At 53.6% G+C, this 19,957-nt stretch overlaps 5 protein-coding genes across 5 annotated transcripts; 3 read left to right on the top strand and 2 right to left on the bottom strand.

Moving 5' to 3' along the window:
* The first annotated feature begins 3,462 nt into the window (after positions 1 to 3,462).
* Positions 3,463 to 8,348, top strand: HER10_EVM0005507 (fungal specific transcription factor domain-containing protein). Its single transcript, XM_035475121.1, has 2 exons — positions 3,463 to 7,980; positions 8,042 to 8,348. Exons 1-2 carry the CDS (start codon positions 5,717 to 5,719, stop codon positions 8,112 to 8,114), a joined length of 2,337 nt encoding a protein of 778 aa, XP_035326858.1. The 5' UTR covers positions 3,463 to 5,716; the 3' UTR covers positions 8,115 to 8,348.
* A 340-nt stretch (positions 8,349 to 8,688) lies between these two features.
* Positions 8,689 to 11,730, bottom strand: HER10_EVM0011620 (LysM domain-containing protein). Its single transcript, XM_035481048.1, has one exon. The coding sequence runs from the start codon at positions 11,198 to 11,200 to the stop codon at positions 9,248 to 9,250; it is 1,953 nt and encodes a 650-aa protein (XP_035327321.1). The 5' UTR covers positions 11,201 to 11,730; the 3' UTR covers positions 8,689 to 9,247.
* Positions 11,731 to 12,423: 693 nt separating this feature from the next.
* Positions 12,424 to 13,661, top strand: HER10_EVM0002468 (Arv1-like family protein). The gene is made up of 3 exons (XM_035472177.1): positions 12,424 to 12,882; positions 12,951 to 13,110; positions 13,170 to 13,661. Exons 1-3 carry the CDS (start codon positions 12,640 to 12,642, stop codon positions 13,631 to 13,633), a joined length of 867 nt encoding a protein of 288 aa, XP_035326619.1. The 5' UTR covers positions 12,424 to 12,639; the 3' UTR covers positions 13,634 to 13,661.
* A 1,108-nt stretch (positions 13,662 to 14,769) lies between these two features.
* Positions 14,770 to 16,020, bottom strand: HER10_EVM0004763 (uncharacterized protein). Its single transcript, XM_035474396.1, has 2 exons — positions 15,824 to 16,020; positions 14,770 to 15,753 (listed from the first exon to the last, which is right to left on the bottom strand). The coding sequence occupies exons 1-2, from the start codon at positions 15,866 to 15,868 to the stop codon at positions 14,875 to 14,877; spliced, it is 924 nt and encodes a 307-aa protein (XP_035326808.1). The 5' UTR covers positions 15,869 to 16,020; the 3' UTR covers positions 14,770 to 14,874.
* A 1,009-nt stretch (positions 16,021 to 17,029) lies between these two features.
* On the top strand, positions 17,030 to 19,647 carry HER10_EVM0006080 (putative N-acetylglutamate synthase). The gene is made up of 3 exons (XM_035475676.1): positions 17,030 to 17,451; positions 17,524 to 17,685; positions 17,741 to 19,647. Exons 1-3 carry the CDS (start codon positions 17,407 to 17,409, stop codon positions 19,526 to 19,528), a joined length of 1,995 nt encoding a protein of 664 aa, XP_035326888.1. The 5' UTR covers positions 17,030 to 17,406; the 3' UTR covers positions 19,529 to 19,647.
* Positions 19,648 to 19,957: the final 310 nt, after the last annotated feature.

Below are 19,957 nucleotides of genomic sequence, written 5' to 3'. Positions count from 1 at the left end.
AATCATTTGTCATTTACTGTGCAACACTTACAAGACATTGGCACACTTTGACACTTACACAGTCTACTAGGCTTGGAGACAGACACACGACACACACCAAAGAAGTACACCGGCGGCACACTAGGTAAAACCGTACAGCTCGTATCCCAGTCACCTTGGTACCATCTATTGCTCGGGTTCCGCGCGCGGAAATCATCATGAGCAGTTCGACTAGGTACGCAGTCTGTAGACTAATGAACTTTCTGTCGCAACGTCAGTGCTTCCCACCCCGGGGGAGTGCCGTGCGCCGCGCCAACTCTCGAGTCCACCACTTAAGCATATCGCCATGGCAGTTCTGGATCTTTAACAACCGTAATGGTGGTAGTATTGGTGGCGGTGGTGCCGTGTGCGCCGGTACCCTTGCCATGGCCAGGGAAACGCTGCCCGGCAACCGGAAGAGGCCGGCGAGATGTGATTCTGTCTGATTTCCTTTTCCCTCTTTTGAGTGACCATGTATGTACAAGATGGATGGTTCAAAGGAAGGCACTCTTTAGAAAAACGTGGAAGATGCTGACGCTGCGTGATGGACACTAGACGCACAGAGAGCAGGGCGGTCATGCAGTCGAGGTCGTGATCATATGCTTTTTCTCGGCACCTCAGCATTGCTGGGCGCAGCAAAAGAAGAAATCCACTTTGAAGAGTCGAGAACACAGCAAAGCGTGGTCCTTGCCTAAAGAGGTAATACATGCGCGGACCAGCACCGTTTCGGAGCACACCCCCGATCCATACCCTTACCGCGACTACCTACGATTCCTTCAGGCACTATCCGTACTTACCTTGCTTTGAAGGCTCTACTACGTATCCAGTCGTGCAGCTGCGAATAAGCAGGAGCCCATCACCAACAACTGATCACCGTACCGCTGCCCGCACCGCACCGTTCCTGCTCCTTACCCGCATCTGCGCGCGCGCCCAGCCTGCACCCCGCCCCTTCCGCAGTCCTCCGTACGCTACAACCTTGATACCTACCTTACCTTACCTTAGTATACGGAGTACCTAGCATTTACGCAGTAGTATAGAATTTTACGGGCCCGCGCCTGCGCCGTTGCCTGGCCCCTGCAGGCCCTCAGGTTCCCTTCCCTTGCCTTGCCGTGAGCCTGGCGGGGTGTCTTCTGCAACCACAATCCCGCAACCCGCACCCTTAGCAGTCCATTCCCCGTCCATCACGGCCAATTCCATCTCTTTTACCCCAGATCTAGCGGGTTACGCCCAGCCTCACCCTCGCCCTCACCCTCGTCCACCACCCATACCGTCGTGCCTATCCGGTCCGAGGAGGGCTAAAAGAATCAGGTTCGAAATGGATGGCCGGGGAGGAGCGGAAGGAGTGGATTCACCTCCTCAGTCTCCTTCGTTCCCAACATGGGTTGGCGCATGACTGTTCAACCAGTGGCGTGGGTTGGATTCTGAATGACTGCCACCTGCGGCAACAAACACTGCTTCATGTCCCGCTGCCTCACTTTCTAACCCCTGCGTACCCTACTACGTAGGCATTCTATACTACATACGGACTCTGGGCGGGCCATGGCACACGATCATCCGTCTTCGCCGGAAGCCGGGACCAGGAAAGACGTTGGCGGGGGAGGGGCAGCGATCCTGCGAGCACTGCATAGCACCGTTTGAAAAGTCTCACATGCTTGCCCCGTAAACGTTTGTGGCTTTCTCTCTCGCTCCATTCCACCGGCCTTGGGTACACACTCCGTCGAGGCTGCCACACTTACCCACGAGACCGTAGTCTCGGCGTCAACGGCCAAGGAGAACATCAAGCTAAACCAGTGGCGGCGGCAGAGGCGAAACCTGGCACTCGACACTGCACACTGGTCACTGGTCACGCAGAAACTACATGCTAAAGTAAGGACGGAGACGGTGTGGTTCTTTTCATGCGATGTACCTGGGGACTTGGTATTGGTGTTAGCTCGAGGAGCCGGATCCTTTCTTCCAGACTCCAGTTATCATCTCCGATGTCTATAATAGAAAGATGGCTCGCTCCATTCACGCGTATCTTGTCTGGGAGTAAAACACCCAAGCCTCAAAAGCAAGCATAGCCGCAGGTTACCAAGGAAAGAAACGCAAGATAACGCCTGTTTTGCCTCCGCTGCGGTCTTCAAAGTGGGAACACGTCGAGCCATAACTGGATCCGATATTTGAGAAAACGAAGCTGGGACCAGGCGACTAGCCGGACCTCCCTCCGTGATACCTGCCTAGCCTTACAACTCTCGTCTTGTGATACGGACACAAGGCAGATCGTCCCGGGACAAGGGCAGACAAGTTTGCCTTACTTACACGGGAGCCGATTGCGAGATGTCGAGAAAGTAGCGAGTCAACGTTGAGAAAAGAGAGCAGCGCATCACCACATACCACAACAGTGGGTCGCCTACAACGTTGAACCTGGAAGCTAGACGATAGCAAGCGATAGAAACGCCAAAGGCTCTATGCTGTGAAGCTAAAGCTGTTTGCCTTTTCGGTCCTTGCTGGTGAACAGACCAGTAATGTGAAGAGGGGTCTTTGCTCAACAAGGAACCCGAGCAGCGGCAAACCGGCAGATGCAGCGGGAATCTGGGCGCGACACGACTTGGTTGGGTTTCTGATTCCCCGATCTATTATATCCCGTCATCGGCCGAGCTTCAAACCTACAGGCGACAACTCTGTCCGATCTTCAGACCAAGAAATCTACCTCAGCAGCGTTGAAAGAAAAGAAGAGAACAAAAACGACAGCAGGGTATCTGAGTAGGAAAACAGGGTTCTAGACCAACGTACATGACAGCAACTCCAGCTCTGTAGGGATATCGTTCTTGGTATGTCATGTTGTTTTAGTTTACTTGAAAGGTACGCGACCCATCCAGAGTCGCCCTTGGCGGTGGTTGTGTTGGTTGTTGAACTGCATAACCATTTATCTTCGTTCTTCTTTCTCCATGTCCCTTTCTTTCTGCAAAGCAGTTGAGAGTCTGGGCAGGCAGATGAGATCCTTTCTTGCGCAAAGACACAACACGATAAAGTACTGACCGTTGTACACGGCAGCTTATTGCCCGAGTTATACGACAGCAAGACACGCCAGACAAAGTACCAACATCCTCACAAAGGTCAGGAGGTCACTCATCTCCTGAGGCCAAATTTGGATGGCTGTGCTCCAGTGGCCAAGTGTGCCGAATCTTGAAGAGGACGGCGACATTGAGTTCCCAGGAGTAGTGCTATTGGAGCAGCAGCAGCAGCAGCAACAACAACAACAAGAAACCGATCAACTTTACCATCGAAACGCACAACTATCACAGCAAAACTACTTTGGATTTGAAGAAGAGACAAAACGAGATACCGGGTTTCCAGAATTGGGCAAAGAAACCGACAGTGAGGTTCGAAAGCACAGCCTCGACCATCACGTCAGCCGCGACCTGGACTTGAACTTGACCTTCAGCCTTGACCTCGGCATCGACGGTGACATTGACCTTCCAGCGGCTCATGTTGACGCGGCCGAATCTGGGATTGTGACAGAGAACAATTACAACGCGATTGCCGGTCTGCGGCAACAAAGCGAACCCAATCTAACGTCAGTGCTCTTCCCATTCCATCAGTCGCAGCAGAGACAAGAAGAAGAAAGAGAAGAACGGACGGGGCAACATCAGTTGCTGTTTGATACGGGTACATCAACGGATATAAGCTGCAGTGCAGGAGGAAGAGAAGAGGAAGAAGGAAGAAGAGAGGCAAGACTTGTAGAGGTCCCCACGTTTGGATTGCACCTTCCCGGACCTCAACCTGTGTTAGGTTCCGGACCTACTATTGACCCATCTTTTTCTCTTTTGGCATCATCCACAATACCAGCGACAACATCAGCAAGTAGAAGAGCGACAGGAGCATCATCATCAGGAGTCGCAGGACATTCGGCAGAAGTGCATTTTCCGAATTCCATCTCATCAATCTCCAGCCCCAGCAGCTCCGGCACTAGCAGCTCCACCGCCCCCAGTTCCTCGTCCCGCAGGCCCATCCTCTTCCCATCAGCATCAGCACCGGCGCCAGCACCAGCACCAGCACCCGCATCAGCATCAGGGGAAACACCATTTGCCCACCCCCACTCCCACCACTCCTTGTTCTCGCTGACCTCACCCCCCCTCCACCCGCATCCGCATCCGCACCCGCACACGCACCCGCACCCACGCCACCTGAACAATCCTCGCACACATCAGAAGCACCAGAAGAAGTACCAGAAGCCTTACCAGCGTCAGCAGCAGCAGGGCCACTACCTCCAACACCAACACCACGCCCACTCCCCGTACCCAGCCGGCCAGGCCAGCCACCACCACCACCACCATAATCACCAGGCTCCGCTGCCTCCGTCCATCCCAGTCTCAGTCTCAGTCCCAGCACCACCAACACCACCAACACCAGCACCACCAGCACAAACACATCCAGAGCCTGCGCCAGAGCCAGACGTTGTTGCGCCTGGGCCACCAGAGCCAGTGACTCGGCCGCTGCCACACCTGTTCCCTCCCACTGGCCCTCCTCCCATTACTAGTCGACCCGAGAAATTCGTCGACGAACCTCTTCACCATTACCCTCACGACTCCGTCGCAGCTCACGCTTCACGGTCGCCCATGGATGTCGATATGTCGTCGACCGACCTTTCGGCTCAGCAGCAGCAACAGCAGCAGCAGCAGCTTAACCAGCAACAATCACCACAAAAATCAGAGTCGCCATCACAGGCCCCAGGAACCTCTACCAATCCAGCTGGTGCGAGTCCCAACGCTCAAGGTAGCTCTGCTGCTGCTGCTGCCGCCGCGGCCGCGGCCGCCGCGAACCACTTGAGTTTTCGCAGGTTCGTCCCTCACCATCGACCCGAATCCCGTCAAATTCTTTCAATAGCCATCTTCCAATCAATGGCGGATGTAACCTGTGTGCTAATATATTCTTTGATTCGAATAGGCAACGAGCTTCTAGAGCTTGCGAGGTACGTAGTCTCACACCTTATTGTTTTGTCGCGCCCGCCATTCCGTGGCCCCTCTGCCCACTTTGTGCCGAGGCATCGCTACTCGCGCCGCGGCGCTGCGTTGCGCTCTACTGGTGCAATGCTGCCCTGCGAGATCTCACGCCCACATCTCGTCGGCCTTCCTTTATCTGAATTAAAGCTAACCTTGTATTGTACAGACATGTCACGCCCGCAAGGTACGAATAGCCTTCTTTTCTACTTGAGTGTCCTTTTTCTTGTGGGCGATTGGGCTTCCGAGTCGGCCGATTCCTACCCACAACCGAATTTCACCTAACCCCTCCTCCGATCGACACTTTTCGCCAAACCTTTTCGTCTAACATCTTTGTCTAGGTACGATGCGATGCCGCGAGTCTCGGTGTGCCCTGCACAAACTGCGTAGCCTTCCAAATAGAATGTCGCATTCCGACTCCAAAGCGGAAGAAGACTACGAATGCCGGAACGAACAAGGACTCGGACAGGTCTGCCTCAGCTTCGCCGTTTCCACATGCTCCCAGTCATGGGCTAACTGAGGTGTGCTCCAGCGAGAAAGGAGATAATGCCGAAGAGCGTTCACCGAGAGCTCCCAGTGTTCCTGCGCCAGGACCTGGGACCTTCCCGCCGCGGACTCCTGCTGTCTATCACACCACAGATGGCACGCCGTCGTCCACCTATACCGAGTCGCAAGCCCGAAAGGAGGAAGTCGATAGTGGTACTTATCTCAACCTGGTGATGAAACCAAAGTTCACCAGAGCCCCTATAACGGATGCTGGTAGGGTCGCGTATCTTGGAGAGTCTTCCAATTTGACGTTGCTTGTACACGATCGACAAGGCTCGTCAGACGTAGTGCACTATCCTTTACCCGAAAATGTGAGGGGTTCCAGGGCCCGATTGACCGAGCTGGACAACGTCGAAATCGATATCCTTCACCAACGCGGCGCCTTCCTTCTACCGCCTAGATCTTTATGCGATGAGCTTATCGACTCCTACTTCAAATGGATCCATCCGATCGTTCCGGTCATCAACCGTACCCGCTTCATGCGACAGTACCGCGATCCCAAGAACCCGCCGTCTCTTTTATTACTGCAGGCTGTGCTGCTGGCCGGCTCAAGAGTCTGCACGAACCCACAGCTGATGGATGCCAATGGTTCGACGACGCCCGCTGCCCTGACCTTCTACAAAAGGGCAAAGGCGCTCTACGATGCCAATTACGAAGACGATCGGGTTACCATTGTGCAGTCATTATTGTTGATGGGGTGGTACTGGGAAGGCCCTGAAGATGTCACCAAGAACGTGTTTTATTGGAGTCGAGTCGCCACTATCGTCGCTCAGGGTTCTGGAATGCATCGAAGTGTTGAGCAGTCACAACTCAGCCGCTCCGACAAGAGGCTGTGGAAACGAATCTGGTGGACTCTCTTTACACGAGACAGGTCTGTTGCAGTTGCTCTCGGCCGACCAGTCCACATCAACCTCGACGACTCCGACGTCGAGATGCTCACTGAGGATGACTTTATCGAGGATGATGGCGACCGTAATAGCGAGTACCCTCCAGATCCCATACACGTGCAGTTCTTCATGCAGTACGTCAAGCTTTGCGAAATCATGGGCCTGGTGCTGTCTCAGCAGTACTCGGTAGCCTCCAAAGGACGACAGAGAAACGCCATCGATTTGACCCATAGCGATATGGCTCTCGCCGATTGGCTCCAAAATTGCCCAAAGATCGTGTACTGGGAGGTTGCTCGGCACCACTTTTGGTCAGCCCTGCTACACTCGAATTACTACACGACACTGTGCCTCTTACACAGAGCTCACATGCCGCCAAATGGAGGCAGTCGTTTCCCTGACGATTCTCCATATCCTTCACGAAACATTGCGTTCCAAGCCGCGGCTATGATCACCTCTATCATCGAAAACTTGGCAGCTCATGGCGAACTTCGATTCTGTCCGGCATTTGTTGTGTACAGCTTGTTTTCGGCCCTGATCATGCACGTCTACCAAATGCGGTCGCCGGTCCCATCGATTCAGCAGGTAACCCAGGACAGGTTACGAACATGCATGCAGGCCCTCAAGGAAGTGTCGCGAGTTTGGCTGGTAGGAAAGATGGTGTATACCTTATTTGAGTCCATCATAGGAAACAAAGTGCTCGAGGAACGGCTGCAGAAGGCTGCGGGAAAGAGGCACAGGAAAGCACAACAGGCGTTGGCACAGCTGGAGCAGCAACAGCGGCCGCAGGACGTTGCCAAGAGGAAGTACGATGACATGGCGATCGACTTCAGCGTCAATACTCCAACACCTCAAGAGTCTTACGAAAGATCACGCCCGCAGACCCCTAGCCATATGAAGGGCGACGGAGGTCCAAATCAGCAGACGATGCCGCCTCCGATCACATCACCCAATGCGAGACAGAACGCAGATACGTTCATGGGCGGAACCTCCTCCAGGCCGCAGACCAGACCAGCGACGCCCTTCAACCCTTCATTCTCGGTGCCGGCCACACCGCCAGACCTCTATCTTGTTACACGTAACTCGCCCAATATTTCTCAGTCCTTGTGGGAAAACTTCCAACCCGACCAGCTTTTCCCAGACAGCGCAAGTATGCCTGCATTCCCGCACATGTCCCCGCCACCGAACCACCATGGCTTAGATACAGGCCTCATGGCGCAGCTGCATAATCAAAACACGTCCCATGGTCTACCAGCACAAAACACTCAATTCCAAGCACGCGGCCCTACCAAACAAGGATTGAGTGGAAGCCCTCAACAAGGCGCGAACGTCCTGGGGTCTGGCATGCAGGGTTTCCAGCAGCAGCAACCGCAGCAGCAGCAACAGGCACAGGGGCAAGGGCAGAGCTCCAACAACAATAACAGCCTCAACAGCAATCTCTGGACAGCGAATTTCGACGGCTTGATGCCGGATGGACAAAGCCCAAGTGACAGCTGGAGTACAGGATCAGCCCAAGGGCAACCTGTTCCAAACACGCTCAATGTTGAAGATTGGTAGGTGGACGCCATGGTAGATTCCCGAGAACGCCGCAGAGAGCTAACATTATCGTGCTAGGTTCCAATTCTTTGGTATCAATAACGGTGACCTAGCTAGCATGAATCTCGATTTGGGGTTAGGACCCCAGTAGGGCGAATTTGTAGGGCGATTGTGCGCATATTCCATCAGCCGTCTCCAACGTATTTGCAATCAAAGTTGACTTACGACTTGCACATGGCGGGAAGGTGCATAGCGGATGTATCGCCAAATGATACCATCTCGTCACGGGAGCTTCGTGTTTACTTAGTAGCATGTGTAGGAAAAGTCAGGACATTCCTGGGCGAGTGACCTTAGCAATCAATGCCTACCGATTCTTCAATACAAGTTGATGGTTCAAAGTTGAAAAGACATAAGTGATATGATGCGATGGGATGACATGATACGTTTACGTATGCCTCTTGACACGTTGATTAGAGAAAATGGGCTTCCACATAATACGACTAGCCCATGAAGAGGCTTCAGCCCCAGGTTTTGCTTCTTGGGTATGCTCAGCTTCGTTCTCCCAACCGGCACGAAGAGAACCCTTTGGAATTCGAGTCAGCCCTGGTCAACCATATGAGTTTGGAACACATCCTCACATAGTCACCCTTGAGTATATACAGGCATTTATAGTTTGATCCTTGAAATCAAGGACCAGAGTACCGGTATTGGAAACGCTGGCTGGGGGTCAATGATATTGCGTAGCCAAAGACTAGGTGGTTTCTAGAAGCTGATAGAAAATTGTGTCCTTTTTCCCTTTCTCCCGCCTCCGCCTCGCTTCAGAAAGAACCCTCTCGTCAACAAACCCCTTGATTGCCTGCCCGCCAACCAAACCCTGGGTTGACAACCCAATCTTCTACTGCTCCCAAAGTCTAATGTTTGAAAATAAAAAGTTGTAAACAAAGATAAAGGGGGTGGAGGGGGGTTAGACAAGTGGCGAACCTCAGAGGCTGGAAGCACAACCTGAACGGCACACTCACTTCACACCACACCCCTCCGTCTGTCTGCCAGCCCTTCCCTCAATGCCCGCTAACGCCTATATAATGCGCAATCACTTCAACATGAGTCCCGACACCTCTACATATCGCCCCTGCACCCAGACCGTTGGGGTCTTCTTTATGGATCTGGATCACGAGGTGTTCCCACCGAGGCTTTGTTCGAGGAGCACAGAGAGCAACCATCTGTAGTCCCTAGTTCCAGACTCTTCCCATTTCAATAGCAACTGCAAATCAACTATGGGCAAGCTCAGTCCGACTTTTTGCCCTTTGCTGCTGCTCCAGTGTTGCTCAAGCCTCGTCTCAAGACGGACCCCTCTCCATCGCTCCTCCCACTGGAGCCAATCGTCATAGGCGCAGCGTCAAGCAAACCTGTGCTGATCACTCCGCCGCTGGTTGCGGGCATGGGCAACCTTCCATCGTCACTGTTTGTATCAGTCAACTCGATGAGGTCCAAATCATCTGGCTGACGGCTTCGGGATCCCAAGGTAGGCGTGCCCGGAGACTTTGCAAACGCGCCTCGAAGCCATGTCTCCACTGATGCTGCTGCGCGGTCTAAGCCAGAGCCTTGTCGAGATGTCGCTGATAGATCCTGTCCCTCATCGAAAGGACTTTCTACAATGCCGCTGCTGGAACCCGGCCGAAATCCAAAGTTTGCAGTCTCGGATCCCATTACGGAAATCGATGGCAGAGACTCGTCGATGGCGATACCGGGAAGGTGCTTCTTCGCCCAAGAGTTTAAGTAATCTTTCTCCGGTCCAGGTGCTCGTACACTTCGCCCCAACGAGCCTACGCCTCCGGGCCTCCTCATCCATGCTGGCCGGGTATCGCCTGCATCACTGCCCATCCTGCTTCTCGATGATGCCGGAGTCGATCGCCCTGGAGTGCCGGGTAGGTTTGGCCGACTGCTCAAGTTGCTCTGGCGTCGCGACGATGGCCTACCGACTTGCTCTGGACTTTCTGTAAGCCCAGCTGTTATAGCCGCGGCATCGAGAGAGTGTCTCGGCGTCGATATGCTTGAGGTGCTTCGGAGGCTCTTCTTCCGTCGTGGAGGGAAGTACCCAATCGTTTTGCTCGACACGCGGGCGATCTCAACTGGTTTTGGAACAGAGTCCAGTGTAACCCATCGAACGTGAGACCAAGGAGGCTCTTCTTGGTCTTCGTTGTTGGAGAGTCGAGACGACGACCCGTTCTGAGTAGGCAGGCTGAAAAAGTCGACTTGTTGTGGTTGTGCCGAGGCCTGCTTACCCCATCCATGAGCGCTTCGAGGTTCCGGTGTTGGGGCGAGCAAGTCGACATTCTGCCCCTCATGCGAGGGCGGCTCGCAAGGGCGGCCCTTGACTTCGCATGCATCTACTGGTATGGCAAGCCACTTGCGCACCAGTATGTCTCTAGACCACAGGCCGTTTGCCTTTCTGAATGCGTCTTCGCGGCACCTGTACTTGAGCACTATGCCGGCATAGGTGTCAGTTGGTTGCACATGGTGTATATACACCAGTTGGTCTTGGACCTCTTCTTCCTGTGGTGCGTCCCTGGCGATTTCGTCCGAGTTTCTCTTCTTGTACTTGCCCGACACATCGAGGCCACCGTTAACTCCGTCGTGACTTTCCAAAACGCTTGCTGTCCGGGCTGCCTTGAGGGCAGCATCTCTTTCTGCGAGAGAGCCTGCCGCAATGTCTCTCTGCGCAGGCCTACTATTGGGGGGCGGCGCTGGACCCCAGTCTTTGGGAGCCTTTCGTGGCGGGGTAGAGTAGTCTCTTTTCAAAGGATTGATGTTCGTCCGTCTCCCTTCCCTGTGATCTGACTCGTAGCCCGCATCGTGGACACTTCCACCAGACAAGATGGAAGAAGCAAGCCCTTGGATAGAAGCCCAGCCTTGCGACCATGTGGTATCGAGGAAACTGGCCGAGTTTGGTGCGGTGTTGTTTCGACGGGCGGCGGAAGATGCACTTCGTGCACCGGACTTGGAGGCATCGCGGGATAAGTGGCTGGAAGGCATGGGGCTTGGCTCACGGCTTGGTGAACGCAAGGCAGAAAAGGAAGCCGACAGCTTATCCAAGGGGCCTCCGCCGGTGGAGGTGTCCTCTACCGTGCTGATGAGGCGCCGGTTGCGTGGGCGGGCTTCGGCATCATGACGTGCTGGCATGAGGGCCGAAGAAGACATGTGTGATGTCGACCCAGCCGGGTTTAGGGAATCTGCCATGATGGAGCAAGGCCGCCCACCTCGTCGCTTGGGTGGTAGGCAGTTGAAAGGGAGGGCATCAGCGCGTGCCTTCGATCATCGACAGGATTCGGTCGCTTGGAAGACGGTAATATGCGATCTGGTTCGGCAGCGCCGTGGGCGACTTCGGAGTAGGAAGCACAGAAGGTTGAAAGCGGTAGGGAGGTCGAAGGAGCGGGCGATAAAGTATGTGTTTCGGTCAAGGCGGATTAAGTTCACAGGGGACGTCAGAGTGTCGCTCTCGCGTGTATCTCGAAGGGAAGGACAGCTGAGGCCAAGGGAGGAGCAGGTGTAGTAGCCGTTGGTTGGTTGAGGAATGAATGGATGGAAGTGATGTATGATGGCCGAATGGATGGACAATTGGAACCGTGGTGGTGTACCTTTTCTTTAGCGTATGCAGTAGCAGCCAGCATGGGAAGCAAGCAGTGACAAGCATCAGGAGACGGGAAGCGGTGGTAGGATGGCGACCGTGGGTGGTGGCAGCGGGAGCGAACCGCATGTGCGTATGCGATACTGTGGACGGGTAGGGAGTATGGGCACCTCTCCACTGGGTTAAGTGTCCTTCTATTGAGGTGCTGAGGCGGCGGGCTGTACTGGGGCCTGTCGAGGGATGTGGGCCGGGGGTTTGTCAAGGGACTTGGAAGGACGGGACCCTTGGCCAGCCGCCAAAGACGACGCAATCACGCACTCAGAACTCTCTGGAAGGTAAGGTACCTTACCTCCGAACCTCGTGGCTCAAGGTACCTTAGGCGCCGAGGACTGCTTGTGGCTCCCTGTCCTATCCGTATGTACTGAAATGATTAGCGGTCCTTTCAGTGGGGACGAATAGGTGGCATTCCTGCAATCCCCCAATTCGCTTGAGGCCTGGGCTGTTTGAGAAGTCCCGAGTTAGCGGCTTACGGACATGAGTTCCCAGCGGTGGTGGGGGCGGATAATGGGGAAAGGGACATGACTGCCAGTCCTAATTACTGGAGAGACCTGGGAGAGTCATGTTCGTGGCTCGGCCACCCACCACCTGTAGTAATCAATTCGTCCCTCTTGGAGTCTTGAAGTCTTGCCCCTCCGCCGGCTGAGGACATGAACCGTGCACGGTACTTCCACTCCTCCGACTCGACGTTCCGCCCGGCTCCCAGCGGCCCCACTCAAACACTTTGTGCGAGCTCGCGGTCGCCAAAGGTACCTCTTTTTTCCCCCATATTGCAGAACGAAGCTGGATTGGAATCCCGATTCTGGCGCAGCGCAGAGAGCTCCGGTGTAGACGGCCACGACCATGCATGCTACGCGTTGCAATCGCATTATCATTAGTCGCATACCGTCAAACAATTCACAGTAGCGAGCAGCAAACGATATAGCATTTACTCATGCCGAACGATCCATCCCTTTGCGACGTCTTTCGACCCTGACCACCCCCCCAGCTTGCGATGCCGATTTGTATCGAGTGCCGCCATCCGGTCAAGACACTATGGACCAAATACTCCAATGCTGATGACAAGTCGAGCGGTCACAACATCCGCCTGACGGTTTGCAGAAATTGCGGCCACTTTTGCGACAAATACGTCGAGCACGATTTCGTGGTGCTGTTCATCGATCTCGTCCTGATTAAACCCCAGGTCTATCGTCATCTATTGCACAATACCTTAATGAAGGATGACGACCGTTTTGATGTAAGTCATGGGGGGATTTGTGCCACGTACTATCTGCAAGATCCTCGCTGACGGTGTTTCCTACGCAGTCATCCATCGTACGACTCGGCATCCTTTTGCTTCTATTCGACGTCTACTTGACATGGGCGCGCATTGAGAAGCAGACGGTGCCCATCTCTGCTCGGGGCGAGGGCGCCAACCTGGGCAGCTTGGCACAGCAGTCTATCGTGTCCCAATACTTCTTCTTCCGTACGTTCTATGGGGCATATCGAGGGCTGCTTCAAATGGAAAAACTAACGCTCCGGCAGTCATCCTTTGCGCTTTGTCGACATTTGCCTTCCATATGAGCATTCGCTTCCTGACTTCATCCAAGTTCTCTCCGCTGAACTTCTTCAACATCTTAACCCGATATTCGCGTCCGAACTCCGTATCGACCGCACTCCTCGTCTCGTCTTCGACCAAGCTATTTCCGATACTCATGGTCATATGGCAGTACGATGTCCCAGCTGCGGCTCGGTCGCTGGGCTGGGCCGTCGTAGCAAACAACGTCGAGGCCCTTCGTATTCTGCTGGATTGCGGGTACGGCGTTGCCACTTTGCTCGCCACGCTGGGAGCTCTAGCCCGGTGGACAGTGGGACGTAGTGTTCTCTGGGCTGCCGGGCTAGATGGAGTGGACTCTATCGGAGAGACGAGCATTGCTGCAGATGGCAAAGCCCTCTGGGCTCTGTTGATGTACGTGAGAGAGTGGGCAAGTGATCTAGCCGCGGGGTAACAGGTAGTATATAGCTGTAGAAGCCAGGCAAAGGAAATGCATGTGTAATATGTACCAGCCGGCATTGCGTAAATTGAAGTTGCATAACTAGCCGTCTTGCCATCTCAGGTGCCTACCCAGCCCATCAGTAATCCTCATCGCCACCGGACTAGCATCGTCCGTCGGCATCTTGAGCTATAGATGCGAGGCGGCACTCTTCAACAACCAGTCACGCGCCGTTCGTTCTATATGACAGAACCCTAACAAGCCCCTTAACGCCGTCCTTATGAAGTTGCAGTTGTGTTAAATCGATAATAGTACATCGCACCCTCGGCGTTGCATCTCTTTCTGTCGCTCTCGCCTGATCCACCATCACCTCGAACAACAAGTCATTAATGGTGCACGGCGCTCTCTCGGAGGTTGCTGCGTTTGGGTTCGATCAAGGGGTGGAGTTGGGCGAGGAAGGTGATGGCCCACATGAGGTAGCAGCATGCGAGGGCAAGGAGGAGGGAGGATCTCCAGATGCTGTAGATGAATGGTCAGCCGTGTGTCTCTGTCGCAATGACGCAAACAATGGTAATTATTCGATTGCGGCATTTCGCTTCGAGTGGAGGGATAACGTACATCTGGGTATCGCCCTTGGGAGACAAGAACCATGCACCAGCGCCCATCGCGACGACGATGACGAGGCCGACGAAGATGCTGTACCTATTGTTTTCTCGTGTCAACACACATCTGCCGCTGGAGTACGCTCGCATCTGTGAGGGTGAACTAACCCTTGCGCCATTTTTGTTGCTCGATTCTGAATAGGGTGTAGTTTTGGGGGATGTGCAGGAATGTCGGGTGTCGCGTTGATGTCGTCGTGCTGCTTCGTCGATTGCTTCTGTCGTCGTCGTTGGGAAGGCTGAGCTAGGTAGGAGGTCCTGGACGTCAGTTGTGGGTGCAGCTGTCGGTGCAGTGCACCAGCCGGCAGCTCGACCGTTGCTGGCGCTTAGTCATTCCCGTCTCCCCATCTGGTCTTCCAGCCTGCGAATCTGTTATGGGCGAGGCAAGAACCAAGCTAGGTACCTTGTTATATAAAATCCACTAACACGAAACTGTTTAAGTAACTCGAGGATCGAGTAGGATACGCATTCTATTTCACGTCATGCACCTAAATCAGAATCAATATTCTGTTATCATTTTTCATATTGCTTCATGCTGTGCATTAGTCTTTCATCTGATGCCCTGTGAGCCATGTTTCTAGCATTGGGAGCCCTTGCTCAAGAGTCATTCTCGTACTTGAGGCCAGCTTCCTTCCTTACGGCGCCGTAGATGCCGGCCATATCACCTGATGGTCCTACGTGCTCCTTAACAATCTGTAGGTGCTTATCGGCGTTTTCAATATTTGGCAGCCGTGTCCCTGCGGCTTTGGCAATAGCCATGGCGTGCCCGGCGTCTTTCCTCGCCAAATCGACGGCGAAGAGCGGTTCCTCCCTCTTGTAATAGTCACCCTCCAACATGCGCACCGAGTACGCAGGATAAGGGCTGCCACCGAACATGGCGTCGACAAATTGCTTCACGTAACCGGTCCCGAGCCCGCTCTTCTCGGCAGCCACATAGGTCTCAGCGAGCTGCTCGACCATGCCCAGGATGACGGTGTTACCCAGGACCTTCAACGTCGACGCCTTGTGGTACGGCTCGTCAGCCATGTTAATCTCGCGAGCCACCATGGCATCGATATAGGGCCGGATCTTCTCGATCGAGGCCTTGGGCCCGGCAAGCACCAAGGTCGCGTTGCCAGCTGCTACCATGGCCGGTGCTCCAAACACGGGCGCGCAGATGAACTCGGCGCCCTTGTCCAGCACCGCCTTCGCGGCCGCTTCTGAAGCGCCGGGAGCGATGGTTGAGCACTCGACAAAGACTTTGCCCTCAAGTTTCTGCTGGGATGCGGTTGCGAATATCTCTTCCACTGCCTGGTCGTTGGCGACACATGTGAAGATGATGTCGGCCTGCGCGATGGCGTCTCCGAGCGACTCGACGACCTGAGTCTTACCGGCAGGCAGGCTCTGGCTCAGTTCCGTGGCCCGCTTGGTGGTGCGGTTGTAGATGAGGAGTGGTTTGTCAAGTTTGGACTTTTCCGCAATGTTTTTACACATACCCTGAGCTGGTGAGCTCGCATATCACAATCGGAACGGGGTTTTGCGTCTCAAAACTCCGGGGACGACTCACCCTGCCGATGTTGCCGAGGCCGATCCAAAGGAGTGTCTGAGCCATTGTGAAGTGTGGTGTTTTGAGGATGACTGTCGTTGACAAGGATGGCTATTAGTAGATGAGGTTGAAAAAGAATTATGCAATTGTAAACTTCAGTGGAACACAAGAAGTTAAGAGAGTAGTGTGTCAATAGTGAGAATGCAATACAAGAGAAGTTCAATGCAGTTGGTGACATGTAAGCGGCGGCATTGACATGCCGGGAAGCCCCTCAGGGTCTCGGTCAGTTGAGTTTGAAGAGCGAGGTGACGACAACGGCTTTCCCCGAGCGGGGTTGCTTCGGTTCAATATAGAGACCACAGCGGCACTTTCATCGGTAACTTGGGACAAACAATGGCAGGGGCTAAGGAATTGACTAGCATAATGGAAGGTAGTGAATAGACAAGAGCATCTGGAGGTTAATGGAACGGTAATTTGTCAGTATCAACCAAGGCCAGGTAAGACGGGTTGTCAAGTCACTTAGTCCTATTCAAGGGTGTCTTAATAGCAGTTGAAAACGAATGATCAACCAACGAGCTTGCAACTTTGCTCCACTGCATAGTACGCTTTACAACATATTCAGGATCTTTTTTTCCCACGCCAACGGAGCTCAGACGGCGGGAGCGTATGCGGAGTTGAGCAAGGCAGTCCGGTCGATTAGTGTGCATCTACGGCTGTTCCCGTCCTCGCTGTTGTGCCTTTGGGCGCCAAGCAGTGAGAGTCCTACTCCGTATTATACTAGAATACCTGTACCTTTTTTGGTTGACGGCCGCTGGTGTAAGTCGTGCGAAGTTGCCGCTCATGAGGTACTTTCTTTGCCCCTCGTCACATGCGAGCCATTTTTCTCAACATGTAAGCAATGGCATCGGCAGCGCGCGGTAAGAGATGAACCGCGCACAATTGTTGAGGTTTTTTTTCGATTGGTGATTTGTCTTCTCTTACCTCGTCTGCTTGTCCGACAGCTCGCCTCGGTGCTACGGTAATACTTGACGGTCGCCGATGGCGGTCCCCATGATGGAGACGTATCTGTTCTTATCGTCTTATCAGTACGCCCTTTGGTAGGTCACCTTGACTCACAAAGTGGGAATTTCTCGGTCGGGGGACAGGGCGGGTTGCAGTTCGTGCTCTCCCGGCCTAAGCCAAGGTCCCTTTCCCTTCGTCACCGACTCTTAAACTCTGCCCGACTTTGCTCCTGCAACTTCATTCAAACAGGCGCGATTCAGTGCGCAGACAGATCCCAAGGACGATTCGGCAGTCAGTAGCATGGCTATCTGAAGGGATGGATCTGCTTTGACCCTCCTGTCTCTCACGACGCTGCTATTACGCTGTCTCTAATCGGCTGGTGACTTGATCACAGACACCAGCTTCTTTTTTTGCCTTCACTTGCTCCAATATTATATCTGCTCTTGCTTATACCTTTCACGAAGGAACAACAGGACTGTGTTCGTCCGGACTCACTATCGAACATCAAACCGCCTCGCCTTCTATTCGCTCATCATATTGCCACTGTAGGCCAACGAAGCACATCACCGGCATGCCCTACACTTCTCGCCGTTATCGGTAAGATGCGGTCTCCAGCGTTGAAGCAAGCAAGCAACCTGGTTGCAAGGGTATGCGTTCAAACTCTTGATTTCATCACGTCTTCAAGTCGTCGTGCCCAGGCCTTACAAGCTTCATATTAGGCACCGTTCGCCCTCGACTCTTACAGCCCGCCCAATTGCAGACTTTACCATCGCCCGCGGTTAGGAGGCACGCGCCAAGAAGAAGCCTTGCAAAGTGCCCTTTCAGCAGTCCGCCACTCATCCAGCAACCAGGCCCGCGAGAGGCAACGAGCTGAAGACAGAGTACTTATTGAACTCCTGCTCCGTTTCTTCTTTCAATCTCTGACATGAGCTGCAGGACTTTATTGTATCAGTCTTAGAGGCCTCGGCCACTCGTCGTGATGCCAAAGGCTACCTTCAAAAATATGCCCCTCAGTCCGGCGAGGATGGATTCAAGAAGGGCAAAGTTTCCAAGTCGCAAGAGGGACCTGACCAGACTTATTCATCCGTTCGAGTCATCAATCAGGCGCCAAAATTCATCCAAGGCACTGAGTTTAAGGCCGAAACCGCCATCCCTGAAGGTGAACCCATCAACTTGGCAATTGTCAAGATACGCCTTCCCCAGGATGTTGACGATGAGATGTTGAGTGCTATCGCCAAAACCCTGACCCAACTTAGGAAACTGGGACTCGTGAGCCTTATTGTCCTCGATGGAGGACAAATATCGTCCCGAAAGCTTCTTCGGGAGCAGTCATGGAGAGTCCAGCAAGCCATTGAGACGTTTGGCGAGCCAGGGAGCATTCTGCTCGATCAGTGCATTGCCGAGGCTGAGTCGCAGACAGCGCAAACGAAGGGATTCATGCCTTCGGGTGTTTATATCCAACACCCGCACCTTCTGCTGCGAGCTCTGCGAGACAATGCGATTGTTGTAGTACCTCCAGTCACCATGGCACACAACATGAAGAGCATCGACGTGGTGGACGCTGACGAAACCATAATTGCTCTGACCAAGTTTTTCTGTGGTTTTCAGTTCAACGCCTCTGAAAGCCCCGTTGGAGCGCCTGACTCCAGTCTCAGCCCTGGCGCCAAGGTTGCCTCAGTCGAAAAGGTCATCATCCTGGACCCAGCTGGAGGCACACCTCTGTCGGATGCATATGATGATTCGTGTCATCGATATATCAACTTGGACCAGGAATTTGAGGGCATCATGTATGGCCTCACGCACCCTACAGGATCAGAAGCACGGCGAGGTAAATACTCCGAGAGTGTGCGCCAGCTCCACGCCCGGAACCTCGACCTTTCAAAGAAGGTGCTTGCGATGTTGCCCTCGACTTCTTCTGCCATAATCAGCACTCCGTCTGCTGCAGCAAACAAGCCGATCCAGCAGTTCACAAGCGTCACGACACGTAATCGGCAAAACCCTCTGATTCACAACCTCCTGACAGACAAGCCAGTATTTTCATCATCACTACCGCTCGACCGAGTCCGCTCTGGGAAGAAGGGTGATATGGCGTCCGGCGAGACCCATGTGGCAACTTTGGTCAAACGCGGCATGCCGCTTACAGTCTATCCTGATCCCACAATCAGTGCCTGGGTGCCACCACGACCGGGTGGCCCTCGCTTGAGGCTCACAGACACCTGTATAGACATGCCACGACTAGTCAATCTCATTAACGACTCCTTCAACCGGGAATTGGACGTCGAACACTACCTGGAGCGTGTCAACGAGAACTTGGCCGGTATCATCATTGCAGGAGAGTACGAGGGTGGAGCAATCCTGACCTGGGAGAAGCCTTTTGGACTGGATGAAGAGACTGCGTATAAGACCGGTCGACTGGTTCCGTACTTGGATAAGTTTGCGGTTCTTAAGAGCCGCCAGGGAAGTGGTGGAGTTGCAGATGTGGTTTTCAACGCCATGGTCAGAGGCTGCTTCCCAGAAGGCGTCTGTTGGCGTAGCCGACAGGACAACCCCGTCAATAAGTGGTATTTTGAGAGATCTTTGGGTACATGGAAACTCAAGGACACCAACTGGACCATGTTCTGGACAACGCCACATCTCCCGCTGAGCGACCCGAAGCTATTGGATTACGAGAACGTTTGTCGTTACATTGAACCATCTTGGGCAGACACAAAGCCGCCCGACTAAGTCTTCTAGGAGTGGCTCTGAAGAGCTGAAGAGGAGTTCCCTGTGGCAGTATTATCATTGGAATGGGGGATGGGGGTCAAATGAAGCCAAATGCATAACAAAAGAAATCAAAAATCGAGATCAACATTAATTCTATGCGTGTCACACATGAATATTCTTAGCTGAGCCATTGTGAATGTCTATCCGTCGACGCCACTGGCTTACTTGTGGGACTTAGTTGAAGGAGGGTCATCAAGCAAGGTACCTAGCTATTCTTTGAAAGTACGACGAAGGAAAGGTGCATATAAGTAAGGCCTATAGTTTCCACCTGGGACCAAGAACCTACCCAGCTAGAATCTGCATGACAAACTGCTCCTGGGTATCTCTGAGTAAGGTAAGGGAAGGCAGGGACGCATCCACCAGCTACGAGGAGACTCACAACAGTGCCAT

The sequence above is a fragment of the Colletotrichum scovillei genome, assembly GCF_011075155.1.
Source record: "Colletotrichum scovillei strain TJNH1 chromosome Unknown Contig00011, whole genome shotgun sequence".
Classification (NCBI taxonomy): Eukaryota; Fungi; Ascomycota; class Sordariomycetes; order Glomerellales; family Glomerellaceae; genus Colletotrichum; species Colletotrichum scovillei.
This window is presented reverse-complemented; position numbering and strand designations above follow the sequence as displayed.